At 47.6% G+C, this 16,679-nt stretch overlaps 1 protein-coding gene across 5 annotated transcripts; it reads right to left on the bottom strand.

Moving 5' to 3' along the window:
* Window positions 1-2,530: 2,530 nt before the first annotated feature.
* dhx9 (DEAH (Asp-Glu-Ala-His) box helicase 9) lies at window positions 2,531-16,128 on the bottom strand. 5 transcript variants are annotated; one of them, XM_030403819.1, is made up of 28 exons: window positions 15,983-16,128; window positions 14,818-14,975; window positions 14,604-14,744; window positions 14,320-14,455; window positions 13,889-14,085; window positions 13,645-13,793; window positions 11,806-11,852; window positions 11,312-11,448; window positions 11,134-11,223; window positions 10,873-11,034; window positions 10,442-10,519; window positions 10,172-10,363; window positions 9,537-9,678; window positions 9,156-9,238; window positions 8,914-9,070; window positions 8,649-8,746; window positions 8,290-8,503; window positions 7,796-7,890; window positions 7,507-7,580; window positions 7,159-7,311; window positions 6,878-7,038; window positions 6,505-6,616; window positions 6,248-6,409; window positions 6,023-6,150; window positions 5,713-5,942; window positions 5,319-5,434; window positions 3,240-3,440; window positions 2,531-3,131 (listed from the first exon to the last, which is right to left on the bottom strand). In XM_030403819.1, exons 2-28 carry the CDS (start codon window positions 14,926-14,928, stop codon window positions 2,753-2,755), a joined length of 3,945 nt encoding a protein of 1,314 aa, XP_030259679.1. In that variant the 5' UTR covers window positions 14,929-14,975; window positions 15,983-16,128; the 3' UTR covers window positions 2,531-2,752. The 5 variants fall into 5 exon arrangements, with proteins under 5 accessions (XP_030259679.1, XP_030259678.1, XP_030259681.1 ...); XM_030403818.1 differs by having other exon boundaries at window positions 15,964-16,118; XM_030403821.1 differs by having other exon boundaries at window positions 13,889-14,082; window positions 15,964-16,118.
* Between the last annotated feature and the right edge of the window lie 551 nt (window positions 16,129-16,679).

Here is a 16,679-nt window from a genome sequence, read left to right as displayed (position 1 = left end):
CTGCTGCCCGCCTGCTGCTGCTGCCCGCCTGCTGCTGCCCGTCTGCTACTGCTGCTGCCCGTCTGCTCTGCTGCTGCTGCCCGTCTGCTACTGCTGCTGCCCGTATGCTCTGCTGCTGCTGCCCGTCTGCTACTGCTGCTGCCCGGCTACTACTGCTGCCCGGCTACTGCTGCTGCTGCCCGCCTACTGCTGCTGCTGCCCGCCTAATGCTGCTGCTGCTGCCCACCTGCTGCTGCTGCTGCCCGCCTAATGCTGCTGCTGCCCACCTACTGCTGCTGCTGCCCGGCTAATGCTGCTGCTGCCCACCTACTGCTGCTGCTGCCCGGCTAATGCTGCTGCTGCTGCCCGCCTGCTGCTGCTGCCCACCTGCTGCTGCCCGCCTAATGCTGCTGCTGCCCACCTGCTGCTGCTGCTGCCCGCCTAATGCTGCTGCTGCTGCCCGCCTAATGCTGCTGCTGCTGCCCACCTGCTGCTGCTGCTGCCCGCCTACTGCTGCTGCTGCCCGCCTAATGCTGCTGCTGCTGCCCACCTGCTGCTGCCCGCCTAATGCTGCTGCTGCCCACCTGCTGCTGCTGCTGCCCACCTGCTGCTGCCCGCCTAATGCTGCTGCTGCCCACCTGCTGCTGCTGCTGCCCGCCTAATGCTGCTGCTGCTGCTCACCTAATGCTGCTGCTGCTGCCCGCCTAATGCTGCTGCTGCCCACCTGCTGCTGCTGCTGCCCGCCTACTGCTGCTGCTGCCCGCCTAATGCTGCTGCTGCTGCCCACCTGCTGCTGCCCGCCTAATGCTGCTGCTGCCCACCTGCTGCTGCTGCTGCCCGCCTAATGCTGCTGCTGCTGCTGCTGCCCACCTAATGCTGCTGCCCACCTGCCGCTGCTGCTGCCCGCCTACTGCTGCTGCTGCTGCCCGGCTACTGCTGCTGCTGCCCGGCTACTGCTGCTGCTGCCCGGCTACTGCTGCTGCTGCCCGCCTGCTGCTGCTGCTGCCCGCCTAATGCTGCTGCTGCTGCCCACCTGCTGCTGCCCGCCTAATGCTGCTGCTGCCCACCTGCTGCTGCTGCTGCCCGCCTAATGCTGCTCGCCTGCTGCTGCTGCTCACCTAATGCTGCTGCTGCTGCCCGCCTAATGCTGCTGCTGCCCACCTACTGCTGCTGCTGCCCGCCTAATGCTGCTGCTGCTGCCCACCTGCTGCTGCCCGCCTAATGCTGCTGCTGCCCACCTGCTGCTGCTGCTGCCCGCCTAATGCTGCTGCTGCTGCTGCTGCCCACCTAATGCTGCTGCCCACCTGCTGCTGCCGCCCACCTGCTGCTGCTGCTGCCCGGCTACTGCTGCTGCTGCCCGCCTACTGCTGCTGCTGCTGCCCGGCTACTGCTGCTGCTGCCCGGCTAATGCTGCTGCTGCTGCCCGCCTGCTGCTGCTGCCCGCCTACTGCCGCTGCCGCCCACCTGCTGCTGCTCGCCTAATGCTGCTGCCCACCCGCTGCTGCTGCTGCTGCTGCCCACCCGCTGCTGCTGCTGCCCGCCTACTGCTGCTGCTGCTGCCCGGCTACTGCTGCTGCTGCTGCCCGCCTACTGCTGCTGCCCGGCTAATGCTGCTGCTGCCCGCCTACTGCAGCTGCTGCTGCCCACCTACTGCTGCTGCTGTCGCCCGCCTAATGCTGCTGCTGCCAACCTGCTGCTGCCCGCCTAATGCTGCTGCTGCCCACCTGCTGCTGCTGCTGCCCGCCTAATGCTGCTGCTGCTGCCCACCTGCTGCTGCCCGCCTAATGCTGCTGCCCGCCTAATGCTGCTGCTGCTGCCCACCTGCTGCTGCCCGCCTACTGCTGCTGCTGCCACCCGCCTAATGCTGCTGCTGCCCACCTGCTGCTGCCCGCCTAATGCTGCTGCCCGCCTAATGCTGCTGCTGCTGCCCACCTGCTGCTGCCCGCCTACTGCTGCTGCTGCCGCCCGCCTAATGCTGCTGCTGCCCACCTGCTGCTGCCCGCCTACTGCTGCTGCTGCCGCCCGCCTAATGCTGCTGCTGCCCACCTGCTGCTGCCCGCCTAATGCTGCTGCTGCCCACCTGCTGCTGCCCGCCTACTGCTGCTGCTGCTGCCCACCTGCTGCTGCCCGCCTAATGCTGCTGCTGCCCGCCTAATGCTGCTGCTGCTGCTGCTGCTGCTGCTGCTGCTCACCTAATGCTGCTGCTGCTGCCCGCCTACTGCTGCTGCTACCCGGCTAATGCTGCTGCTGCTGCCCGCCTACTGCTGCTGCTGCTGCCCACCTACTGCTGCTGCTGCCCGCCTACTGCTGCTGCTGCCCACCTGCTGCTGCGACACCAACCACATGTAACGTGTGTGTAAAATATATATTCAGCTTCATTTGTTACGATCCATCAGTTATATCAAGTATAAGTCATAATATATAATATTAATAATAATAATAATAATATGTGATTTGTACATGAATGTAAACATATATATAATTTCTGAATCGTACATTTAATATCAGACTTCATATCTCTGGTTTAATAACGCTCAGTGACACTCATGAGTCTGATTGATCAGCTGTGAAAGATTTATTGGGGACATGAACAGCAGATACAAATAATCAATACAGTCAAACACATTTCACCAAACTGAAGCAGACATGAGAGCAGGCGGAGCTTCATTATCAACATTAATCTGAAGGTTATTGATCAGCAGTCTGAAGACAAACATGCTTCTTCACTAAAAAACTAAAAACATAGTTTCTGTTTAATGATGTCATCAGGACGTTAATAACCCCCTCTGTACCCTCCTCCTCCTCCTCCACCTCCTCGGTATCCCCCTCCACCACCACCTCCTCCTCCTCCTCCTCGGTATCCCCCTCCACCTCCTCTGTAGCCCCCACCTCCTCTATAACCACCTCCTCCTCCTCCATATCCACCTCCACCTCTGTAACCTCCTCCTCCCCTATAACCTCCCCCTCCTCCACCTCCCCTGTAACCTCCTCCTCCTCCTCCACCTCCGTATCCTCCCCCTCCCCTGTAACCTCCCCCTCCGTATCCTCCCCCTCCCCTGTAACCTCCCCCTCCTCCTCCTCTGTAGCCTCCTCCTCCACCACCTCCTCCGTCAAAGCGTCCCATCTTTGGAGGTCGAGGTCCGTCTCCCATCCTGTGCAGAGAGGGAGTCACAGTTAGACTGTTGTCTGTGTGTGTGTCTGTGTGTGTGTGAGTGCGTGTGCGTGTGTGTGAGTGCGTGTGTGCGTGTGTGTGTGTGTACCTCTGGCTGCTGGCCACCATGTTGATTCCGGCTGCAGACGGTTTGGACACGTGTCTGATGAGGTTGAGCAGGCGTTGGTTGCTTTGGTCCATCTGTCTGATGAATTCTGGATCTTTGGTCACCTCCACAACCAGCGCCTCCAGTCCGGCCCGCAGAGCCGCGATGCCGCCCGCCACCTCGTGAGTGATCTTCAGTTTGATCCTGCACGCATTAGTGTGAAAGGTCATCACTCAAATGGTTGGAGTCATACTTAGACGGTAGAAAACAAAATGTTTCAGTGAACAATCATCATTCTCCAATTCTCAACCTTTCGACCGGAGTACCACAAGGATCAATACTTGGCCCGCTCCTGTTCAGTCTATACATCAATGATCTACCACTGGTTTGCCCGGAAATCAACACACTGATGTATGCGGACGACACAGTAATATATGTACATGCCAGCACAAAACATCTGGCTGCTGCCAAACTCACCACAGCAGTGATCAGATTACCAACTGGCTAAATCACTCCTGCCTCCAACTTAACCTCAATAAAACTCTAGGATCGTTCTTCAGTAAAACTCAATGTAATATCATCCCAGATATCACTATCTCCGGTAAAAACATCAGTGTTGTTCCACAATCCAAATTTCTGGGCATCTCTCCTTTAAACACACATAACCAAAGTGTGCAATAGGGTCAAGTTTAACTTTAGACATACACTAACTTTTAATGCTGCTAAATTGTTTATGGATGCCATGATCACGTCAGTTCTCACATACTGTTTGACAGGCTGGGGACAAACTAACAGCTCAACATTACAACCATCAGCAACCCTATACAAAAAAAACATCAAAGTAGTGGCTCGACAGCTAACAGTTCACATCACTGCATCAGTTTAAAAAACACAATCTACTGAGTTGGGAAGACATAATGAAATGCAAAAACATCTGCCTGGTCTTCAATCCTGCGTAACATGGCTCCTCCCCCTCTCAACTCACTTATCATCCAACATAACAGCAGTCAAACCACTGGAAGCACCACAAGAGGTGATTTTATAACCCCGTTCAGAAAAAGCACTTTCGGTGAATCATCTCAGTCAGAGACACCCAACACTGGAATTCACTGCCTGCCGTTATCAAAGACATAAATACATACTCCACCTTCACCAAACACCTCAAACATGGATATCAGACAACTTCAACTGTCAAACATTAACTCCTGTCAAACATGATATGTGAAGGTAGTCATCAACTGTTGTCACTACATGTCCTGCATTTTATTTAACTTATTTTATTTTATTTATTTTTTTCCTCATGCATTAGTCAGGGTTCGTACACATTTTTCTAGGTCAAATTCAAGCACTTTTAAGGGTAATTTCCAAGATTTTCCAGCACCTTATTGCTGGGGTAAAGTACTTATCTACAGGAATATATATACTCATGATTTTATTCTTCACTTTTTATCACAATTATGTATATATTATGCTGTAAACATCTAAAATTATGTTTCATAACAGCAAAAACTTCAGAAATTAATTATCCGGTCTGATCCCAATTTTGTGAAAGACACAGAGTTATAATGTCAAGCACTTTCAAGCACTTAAATTAAAATCCAAGCACTTTTCAGACCTTGAAAACACAACATTGAAATTCAAGCACTTTCAAGGATTTCAAGCACCCGTACGAACCCTGATTAGTTCTTTATCCCTTGTTTCTCTTGTAATTAGCTTTTCTTGATTGCCTTTTGTGTAAACCAACCGGGGACTACAGCTGGAAATTAGCCCTAAAGGCTGAAGTTGCTCCTTTTACTGCAAAGTTCATCAAAGGAGACTGTCCACGTCATCATAAACAAACCAACAAACTTCCTGTGGGCGACATGCTGGTCTGTCCTGACGATCAATAATCAGGAATATGAACGGTCTCATCAGTCAATCAACACACAAACTGTCTCAAACTGTCTGTGTGTCTGATTCATGAAACAGAAAACTGTTTTGTTGGTCCTGTGCGACAGTAAACTGAACCTTTTGGCTGTTTATTGATCACTGAGATGTGAATCAGCTGGAGGTAAATCAGATTCTGATCACGTGACTTCTCACCAATCATCGAGCTCCACGACGTCTCCGTTGGAGCTGATCTTCTTGCAGGCGAACAGCAGCAGCTGCAGAGGACTGACCAGAGTCATCCCTTTAGCTGAGATCGCTCTCGTTCGGATCTGAGACACAAAACAACAAACACAGTTACAGCTACACAACCGTGACACACAACACGTGTCCAGGACATTCTCAGAGGTCCGGGACATGAGTGTCAGCGACGCTCTGGTCAGTATTTAGCAGGAAATATCAGCTAGTTTAGTTATTTCCTGGAACTTTTTCAGGACTGAAGGCTAAAATCCAGGATTCAAGGTTTACATGGAGATTTACGGTCACTGGTCATTTCTGAAAATGTCAGAATTTTTCTAACTTCTCATAAGAACATAAATATGACTGGTACCTTCTCACTGAAGACGAAGAACGGGGAGGGGTAGGTCATGTCGTGGCTGCTGAAGGGGCAGTTAACAGAGGACTTGTGGATGAGAGCGTTGCGCCCCTCGGTGGTCAGAATCTTCCTCTTCTCTTTGTGGTAGCAGACGTTCGGGTACAAGCCGAAGGTCAGCAGACAAACCACCAGGTCCAGGTTGTTGTCCGGTCCGACCGTGTTGAACATCTGAGTCATCAAACACTCTGAAGGAGATGCAGGAGAACAGACATGAAGACAACCGACAGCCTGAGCTTTAGTGTTCATCAGTGTTGCGTTCAGGTACCTTCAGGAAACCCAGAGTTGACCAGGATCTCCTTCAGCTGGACTTTAGCCTCCCAGGTCATCCTCAGAGTCGACATGTTGAGACGTTTGTGTTCACAGAAGTTATTTTCTGCGTCTTCACCGTTAATCCTGACATGAACACAACAACAGCAGCGAAGGGTTAGACACATCACTGCTGCAGTACAGAGACTTTCAAACAGCCGACACACTGAGCGCTCGGACCGACCTGACGTCGTCCCACGCCTGGAAGACGGACAGCAGAGCCACGTGATCAGAGAACCGGCTGCCGGAGAAGTTTCTGTGGACGAAGCCGAGACGTTTCCCCTCGCTGACGAAAGGCTCCGGGAAACAGGAGGCGGCTGAGATGGTGCACATGGCATCACCAACACTAGAGAGAGACATGAGGAGACACGTTTAAATCAGTCAGACGGGAGGCGGGCGCTCAGCTGATCTGTACGCTGAAGAGCAGGACGACAAACTGACTGGAAGATGCAGCCCATGATCATCATCTTCCCCAGCCGAGGCTCGATGGGCAGACGGGCCAGAATCCGGCCCAGAGGAGTCAGTTCATCGTTAGAGTCCAGAGCGTCCAGCTCTGAAACACAACAAGACAAACCACAAGATCAAACGTTAATATTTCATCCCATAAAAACAAACAGATCATTTATCAGATTTCCTCAAAAGCATTTTTTTTCTTTTTTCCAGAAAATCCCTTTGACATATTTCGACTTTAAACATTCGTACGTTTGATGAATGAAACAAGAAAGTAAAGTAATACAAAAGGTAAATAAACAAACAAGTTTAAACAGAAATACCAATTTATTTACGTATTATCCATAAACTCTGTGTGCTGTACCTTTCAGAGTGTGTTCGGCCTCGATGACGGCGTCCAGCGGCGGTGGCTCGATGGCCTTGGACAGGAAGTGTCCGATGGCTCCGAGTCTCAGCAGTTTGATGCTCAGAGCGACTTCATGCAGCGGAGTCCTGAAGATCTCTGGAGTCATGTGAGTCTCCAGCCTGACACACACACACACACACACACACACACACACACACACACACACACACACACAGGTCAGTCTGATAGGAACCACACAGCTGACTGAGGAGTGGTCTGGACGCATTAACGGGTCAAACCTCTCGAATCGAGCGTGGCTGCAGAGGTGGAAGCAGAACCCGGGCCGGACTCGGCCAGCTCGACCCTTCCTCTGCTCCAGGTTGGTCTTGGAGGCCCAGACGGTGGCGTAGTTGGTCATGTTGTTGTGGGAGGTGAAGAGCTTCACCTTCTGCCTGTTGACAGGTTGAACTTTAAACTGGGATGTGACATTTCACTAAATACTCAGATCCTTAGTATATATTAGTATATCAGTATAAATACTACACTGTAATACTGTCAGATAAATGTAGCGCAGCAACAGTTGAATATTTCACTCTGAGATGTAGAAGAGAAACCTTCAGCCCGTCTCTCTGCTCGGACACACTTACTTGCAGGAGTCGATGACGTAGACGACGTCGTTGATGGTGATGCTCGTCTCTGCGATGTTGGTCGACAGAATCACCTGCAGATTCAACAACATGATATTTAATATTCAAACAGAAGCTGCAGCTCTGCCGACTCTTTCAGGACAACATGAGACTGAAAGCTATAAAAAGTGATTCATGCAACACAAATCTGAATGAATGTTGGTGTAAGAGATGGACAGAGTTTATTCAGAAGGTCAATCAAATAAATACAAAAGCGTCTGAAGTATTTGTGTCCTGCAGCGTCTCAGACCTTCGTGATGTTGTCTGGAACCGGTTCAAACACCCTCCTCTGCTCCTCCCGGGGGATCTGTGAGTGCAGCGGCAGGATCCGGTACCGGTTACTTCCTGGAAACAAAGAAAAAAGAAAAAACCCTTGAACCAAAGTCGGACCTGATGCTGTTTCCATGTTTGATACGACATTTCTACTGATTTCATTTATTTTGATGCACATTTCAGATTTCTTTATGCTCAAAATTCTTCTTGTTCTTTCAGATCTAAGTTTATTTCTGTCACATGAATTAAACCTCATTTCTGATCCTGAAGGTGAACTTGACTGTGGATTAAAGAGTCAGTTCACCCAAAATCTGAGAGGACAACAGAGTTTTGTTTTTATCTGTCAGGTCAGGAGATCTTTCCCTCAGAGTTCTGTTGGTGTGATGTGATGTGATGTGGTGTGGTGTGGTGTGGTGTGATGTGATGTGATGTGATGTGATGTGGTGTGGTGTGGTGTGTGTGCTGATGTACCAAAGTGTGGGTTGGTCTCCAGGTGTCTCTGCATGGAGTAGATGAGGTTCCAGCCGGGCAGGAAGATGAGCACGGCTCCGGCCACCTGCAGCGTCTCGATGTACCTGAGCAGAGCCTCCACCAGCTCGAACGACGTCTCCTTCTCGTTGATCTGAGCCATCGAGCGCTTCGTCTCCGCAGAGTACTCCGGTCCACAGATCACATTACAGTTAGTCTGCAGACAGGGAGGGCGTTACACTCACTCATCTTTTGTACACAGCTGTGATATTTCATCTTTATTGTTTGTTTCAGCCACACTGAGCAGCAGAAACATTATTTATATCTACAATAATTCCAACATCAGAGGAAAGGTGACTCACATCGTCCTCTCCTCCCTCCTCGTCTTTATCTTTCTTCTTGCGGTCCATCGGTGGAGGGACAAAGTTGGTCATCTGGATACAATCTTCCAGGAAATACTCTGTGAAAAATACAAAAATAAGCTGTCCTGAAACTGTGGATAGAGCTACAGTCATTACAGAACCCTCATCATAAACCTTCATCCTGTGTTAAGGTTTTAATCTCAGGTCGATTCAGACAGAGATGCTCTGGATCACCTGCCGTCACACTGAAGTGGGCTGCAGATACCTTGAACAGGGAAGGTGCGTCCGAACACCTCGATGATGGGGCTGTTGAAGAAGTATTCTCTGAACATGGTGGTGTCGATGGTGGCTGACATGAGGATGACGCGGACCTCTGGGTAGGCCTGGACCACGTCTCTGAGGACCACCATCAGGAAGTCCGTCTGCACAGACGCACAGAGACGACAAAGGAATCGTGACGCGACCGGCTGAACAAATATATATCTGTACATCATAAAATAAACTCACGTTGATGTCTCTCTCGTGGATCTCATCAACGATAACGTGACTGATGCCTCGGATTCCTGCTTCCAGCTTTCGCAGCAAAACACCTGAAACACAAAACCTCCTCATCAACATCCTGCTGATGGACGACACAATAAACTGCTTCAGTCTGAGAATCATCTTTTCAGAAACACAGGCAGCACTGAGCGTTTAGGTCACAGTGATGAAAGACTCTTGGTGCTGATGAAACATGTGATCGGTTTAACTTGTAAATTCTAAAATAGTTGAACATTATGTATTTTTCTGCAGTGACGGTGTCGTCTCCGTCAGTGTGAGGAGACCGACTGGTCTGGACCTCAGTGCCAGACGTGTCCAGCAGGAATCAGTTACAGTCTTTTGACGTACCGACGGTGCAGAAGAGGATGCTGGCGTGAGGTCGAGGGAGGACGGACTCAAAGCGGACGCTGTAGCCGCAGGATTTCCCAATATCCTCAGCTCTCTCGTAGGCGACCCGCTCGGCCACAGACACGGCGCTGATCCTTCTGGGCTGGAGACAGTCAGAGAGGGACCATGTTTGTGTGGATCAGAAGTTAACAAGCGGAATATCCACAATAACATCATCAGAGGAGTATTAAACATCATCACAGGTCTTTAAATCTGAGCTCAGATTTCTTTACAGCTGCAGTGAATCCTGTAAATACTGAGCTGCTGAGAAACCTGAGCCAGCTCTTGTAGTTCGAAAGATTCTACACAATCATAAAAATGAGATGTGAAAGGACTCCAAGAGGATGTTAAATACATTCTTCTTTAGATTCTTTACATTTATAATGCAAATGCCTCTAGTGATCCATGATCCAGTGAGCCATCAGTGGAAGTTCTGCTTCAGGTCCTAATTTTAATCATCCTGTTATTTATGTGACTCGGGGAAAGTTTCTGCTGTAAACTGCTGAGGAGAGAAAACATGTGATGAATTGAATCTGATGATTTCTTCTGAAGTTCAGCTCCTGTGTGTCTGCAGGTGCACAAAGAGGAAGCTTCACCTGTGTGACAACGATGTTGCAGTCAGACGCTTTGCCTGCTTTGATGAAGCGGTCCAGGATGTACTGAGGAACCTGGGTGGTTTTACCGCAGCCCGTCGCTCCTCTGATGATCACCACAGGGTTGCTGTCGATCGTGGCCATGATCTCCTCCTCAAACTGTTTGACGGGCAGCTGGTCGCGCTCTGACAGGATCTGAACAACACAAGTTTTAAATAAAGTTTGTCTTCAAAACAAAGAACAAGAAGAGACGGTCACTAAAACCAGACTGACCTTCTGCAGGTTCTCGTCTTGGTCCAGCTGGTACATCAGCTCATCATGCAGGTCGCCACTGATCTGCTCCGGCGTGCACTGCAGGAGGGAAAATACCATCAGAATAATGATGATAATATTAATTCAGGTCCCAGTCACTCAGTATAACATGGTGACATCACAACAGAGCAGCCAATAGCAACATCCACCCTCTGAACTGACCACCTGCTGCAGATCATGCTGACATAAAACTGTAAACGGATTAAGATAAAAACAACAAGAGCTGCAGCATCCGCTCCTGTCTGCTGCTTCATCATGTTCTACATGCGTGATGATGTCACGACGTTACGTGACGTATGGTCTGTCCTGGATCAACTGTGTTTGTAGGTAAACCAGCTGTAACGACTCACTGCTGCATATCGAATGTCTGCCAATAAATATCAGAGACTCACGAAGGCCAGCGGTCCCTCGTCTATGTTGCTGCTGGTCCAGGGGTTCCAGTTGACCTGCGGAGGCGACCAGGGGACGACGCCGGCTCCGCTCTGACGCTGTGACGGCTCAAACATCGCCATCTTCCCCTGAACCAGAGACACTGAGCTGCTGGGGTCTGCAGGCTGGATGGGATTAAACACATTCAAATCAGAGTCATGGTCCCAGAGGCTTTACCCTCAGCACACTGATCTGTGGTCAGTTTGGTGACTCAGGTGACTCACAGGTGAGGGGATGTCGACTCCGAGCTCCTGGACCACACTGGCCAGCTGCTGCTGCAGGTCAGGGGACACGTTGACCTCGTACACCTCCAACTGAACACAAAACACAGGACGACACGAGTCAAACACAAACACCTTTCTGTTAACGGTTTCTCAATTCTGTGTGTCTCTACAGACGTACAATTTCTCCTTCCTTCTTCTTGGTGACTCCTGAGTACGCCTCGATCACTCCCAGGTGGTAAAGCTGTCGGACCAGAGACAGCGCACACGACTGAGCCGCCAGCTTCTTGTTGGAGCCGTGCTCTCGAGCTGTGATCCCTGAGGAGCAGAGCACAGACCGCTGTGACCTTTGACCTCACACCACTTTTTGGGGAACTGTTCCTTTAATGAAAAACATCCTGCACTGATTCATCTCATCACTCCTGTAACTCTGTCAGACTCCCCATGGATACTCGATGCAGAACCACATATTCTTCATTAAACACATTTTTCTTCCCGGCACCTACATTACCCATAATACAACTCTCCCTTTGACAGCTAGCTGGTAGACTGTAGTATTGTGCTAGTAGCAGATAATCTGTCCTGCAGCAGAGTTGACGTCCCTCTGGGTCACAGCTGAGGACGTAAACTACTTCATGACGCTAACGAAACACATTCAGAAGAAAAGTCTCTTACTTCTGCCGAGCTGCCTCACAAACAGTTGCATCTCTGCGATGAAGCTCCTGCAGACACAGACAAACATCACAGCTTCACTTCCTGCAGTCTTCAGAATAAACACAGAGGAAAGTGGTGACGTGATGAACTCACCTGCTGCTCTCAGGAGGAAGCCTGTATGTTTTTCTGCCAGACTTGGGATTAAAAAACACCAATCAGCAGCTTTGACTCCGGCTCCTCCCGGCTGCTCTCTGCCCTGCAGCGCACAGCGACACCAGAAATCAGAACCAGACTCCACTGAGCCGGGCTGCACCCACGGGACAGCTTTAGTGCACCTAAACGCTGCCCCATGTCTTCCTTCAGTGTGGTTCTGAGTTCTGGTGTCACCTCACTTCAGCCTACAAATACTCGACAGCGGCCCGACTCACCAGCTAAATGTTGGCAGGAGAAAATGTGTCCTCATGTTTCTGACTGAACCGGACAAGATCATACATAACTAAATAAGTAAGTAAGTAAGTAAGTAAGTAAGTAAACATGCCATTAAATGCACCACATACAATAAATGTAGCGATCAATCAATTTACATTTATTTTGCTACTTTAGAAGTTAATTTATTCCTTTTTGAATTCATATAATTTATTTATTAACTTTACACATAATAATTTCAAAGATGAATTTAAATCATTTAAAAAAGGAATAAATAAAAAGTCGATCAATAAAAGCAAAACAAATATCCACTGATGTCACATGTTATAATTTGATGTTGTTGTTTATGTTCTGATGCACTTTTAACAACTTCATTTGTTTATTGAGTGATTTTTGATTTATTTTGTATTTTCTTCTTCTACTCTTTCATTTAGTCAACCAGCTCACCACAAACCATAAACAGAACTGTGAGTCTAATTTATAATCGTCAACTAATGAACACAGAACAGTTGCATTTTAATCATTAAGTGAAGAAGTTCTGCCCACAAACATCTCGTGAAGCCGGTCGATGTCGCTAAGATGCAGAAATTAAATGTAACATTTTGAATTACACTGATCGGTTTAGAAAAGCATTGATTAAAAACATCGTCCAGTTTATTTTTCACTAATTCTTAATTTGAGAAAAAACATTTGTGTCGTATTGTTGAACACAAACGAACCGTTCTGGTATTTATGGACTCAAAATTCACAAGTTTTTCAATTTCTCACTCAGAAAGGATTAAATAACTAAGGACACTCATTATTATTATTGTTATTATTATTATTATTATTGTTGTTTTTGTTATTGTTATTATTATTATCATTATTATTGTTGTCGTTGTTGTTATTGTTGTTATCATTATTAGGGTACTTCTGCATAACTTGAAATTATTCCATAATTTGAGATTAACCTGCAGCGGATGAACATGAATTTACTGCAGTAAATCAAAATTGAAGGATGTAAATTTCTTACTGAGCGTTAACTTGAGATGAACAGAACAAATAGTTCTGACCAGGATTTAGCTGGTGAGTCTGTGTTGTGTGTGTGTGTGTGTGTGTGTGTGTGTGTGTGTGTGTGTGTGTGTGTGTGTGTGTGTGTGTGTGTGTGTGTGGGCCCGGCTGTCTGCCTGCTCTCTGCTCTGGTGTAAGTTCTGGTGGTTGGTCCGATAGTGAACAGTGAGATCTCTCTGGTGTTGCCGACACACTCTGGAGGTCTCTGGGTTTGACAGCAGTCCAGCAGAAAAACATACAGGAACTTCCCGACCAACACCGAACACCACGAGTGGGATTTCAACTAGCAACTCATTTACACACAGTGACTGACAGAGCCGGGCTCAGTCATCATATTAACAGGGTTAGGTTGTCAGACTGGATTTGGAGATTTCTGGTCCCGACCTGTTGTGATCCGGTCCCACTTGGCTGTACTTATACTCAGCGCTGGTTTTCTCCTTCTGGAAGAACTGGTTCAGACGGGCCTTTGCATTCTCTAGCGTCCAGTTACCGTGGAGATTAGCGTTCAGGTCCACCTCCTCTGACTCCAGAGTCTACATGGACCCAACAGAGAACCAGAACACATTCACTGTCTGCAGGAAGTTATTCATGTTTTAATATCCAGAGTCAGCTGGTTCTGGTGCCGTACCGCCTGAGCTTCCTGCTCGTCTCTCTTGGCGTAGTACTCCTTGAGGTTTGCTCCTCGGTCCCACTCAGCTCCTCGGTCCCACTCAGCTCCTCCTCCTCCTCCTCCTCCTCCTCTTCCACCGCCCCTCCCCATGTTTCCTCCTCCTGAGTAACCGAGCCCAGTCACTCCTGGTACCGGCCCGCTGGGGCCGCTCGCTTCTGACAACAGACAAACACAAAGTCAACATTTTTACTTTCTGCATGTCTCCTGTTCCAACATCAGATCCTGGTCCAGTGAGGCGTCCAGGTCTCTGTACGTCACAGGTGTGCCTTATATAACAGAGTCCCAGCTGACCAATCACAGCTCAGAAACAACAACATGGACACTGATGTCTCCACAGAACATCTCCACCACCGCCACCTTCAGACTCCATCAGAGGGACCAGAACATACCGTGCTCTTGTTTGACAACAAGGTGAGGAGGCAGTGGACCGCTGGAAGGAAGGTTTCCGAACCCACAATCTCCTCCTCCTCCTCCTCCTCCTCCTCCTCCTCCTCCATCAGGTTGGTCTGCGTCTGGACAGCTCGCCTGGTGTCACAACATTCAGATTTTCAGCAACGCTTCATTCAGTAGACTCTTTCACATACAGAGCTTGTTAATACAGCAGGATTATAACAGATGTCTGAAACTATATCTCGTAATTGACGGAACAGCTGGGTGAGTTCTGAGTTCTGACCCCGTGAGCAGGAACCTCTGCTGCGCTCATCTCCCCGATTCGGACCAGGTAGTTGACAAAGTCCCTGGCAGCGTTGGTCTGAGCGTCCTTCTTGTTGGTGGAGTTTCCCATCCCGATGTAGTTGTAGGTATCGACTCGGACCTGAACAAAAGAGAGTTTAGGTGAGACAGGAAGCTGAGTACACAGAAGAAGGTGCGTCAGTCAGCAGACTCACCTCACACATAAACTTCTGCCTGTTCTTGTTGCCTGCAGCTCGGATGTCGTAGTTTGGTGTCAGCTTCTTTTTTCCACACCAGGCGTACAGGAAGTTCTTGATGTCCGCCATGGTGGACTGACGGCCGGGGGAGTTTCCTCCTGTGTAGAGCCTTTAACCTGAGAAATGACAAACTGCAGTCAGTTTACTGCCTCAGAGTCAGTTCCTCCAGACACATGTCATGGCTGTGATGACATTAACTGTTGTATATGTTGTTAAACCTGCTGTTTCAGTGACGGAACACGGAACTCTTTAGATTCACCTGTGAACAATGATGGAAGTCTGGCTGCCTGACACTGAAATTAAGCATTTACTGTGAATATTACTAGTTATTAGTGAAAAATGGCTACCAAAAGAAATAGATTATCCAATGCCAGACTTCACCCTCAAATCAGAACATTATTCCGCGCTGCTGACCTGGGAGACATGATTGACTGCAGTGACGTGATTTAACATTTTAATTAATTAATGAATCCCTTCGTTGAATTCGGGATGGAACGATTGACCGAAGGATGTACAACACGGAGTTATTTCAGCAGAACACACAGCTAAGTCCTGAAAGGCTATGTCGTGTCCGTGACAGACACTCTCTTTAATTTCACAAGTTTTTCAAAGGAGTTCGGCTGTCAGCTAGACGAACAGTAACGGAGCCTGATAAACACCTCAGCGGACATAAAAACAAGCTCAAACTTACTGACTTAAACACTCAGGGTTATTATTGTCTGTCTTTATATCTCACTTCGTTTTATTCCATCACATCAGACCTGAAGGGGCGTGTGCAGCTCAGCTAACGTTAGCATACACACCGCTTCACCTTCGTTAGCAAGCCGAACTGCTAACGCTAGCTGCCGAAAGTAGCGCTAAAGTTAACTCATGTAGCAGTTTTATTCCAGGTGCTTTGTTCACCAGGACAGGATTTAATCACACTTCACACATGCATTAATTAAAGTTCAGTTATAATAACCAGCAGTGAGTGAACCTCTCTCACTCTCTAACGTCTGATTGTTGTTAGCGTCCACTCGCTTCATTTGCCGCCAAACCTGCGCTAACGGCTAACAGCTAACAGTAACACCGCGTCTCCGTTAACAGAACTCAAGAACCGATTACCAGCAGTTCTGGTACCGACAGTCAGAACAACAGCTCCTGCAGGAACACACCGCCGGTCCAATGCCTTCAGTCCGTGTTCTGGTGCTCACTGCCGGTCTGTGGAGTGGCTCATGTTCTCTGCAGTACCGCCGCCTACTGGACCGGAGTGTGAACGACCGGACTGCTGTTACAGAACCGTCGTCTGGGTTTGTTGTAGAGAGTCAGTGCAGCCATCAAATAACATATAAATAACATATATATATATTTATTAAAATAAATATGTTATTTGATGTGTATGTATGTTGTGTTTATTTATTAAAAATCAATATATATATATTTTTTTTCTGTTATATATATATATATTGAGAGAGATATAGATATATTTTTCTGTTATATATATATATATATATATATATATATATATATATATATATATATATATATATGTATATATATATATATATATATATATATATATATATATATATACATGTATATATGTATATATACATGTATATGTATATTATAAATATATATTTAAATTTATAAATATATATGTATAAGATATATATATATATATTTATTTAAAAAAATATACATATACATTTTTATATATATGTATCTGAAGGCTGCAAACATATATAATATATATATATACATATATATATATATACATATATATTTATATATATATATATATATATATATTTAAATAAATATATAAAGTTAAATTAAAT

The sequence above is a fragment of the Sparus aurata genome, chromosome 21 (assembly GCF_900880675.1).
Source record: "Sparus aurata chromosome 21, fSpaAur1.1, whole genome shotgun sequence".
Lineage (NCBI taxonomy): Eukaryota > Metazoa > Chordata > Actinopteri > Spariformes > Sparidae > Sparus > Sparus aurata.
This window is presented reverse-complemented; position numbering and strand designations above follow the sequence as displayed.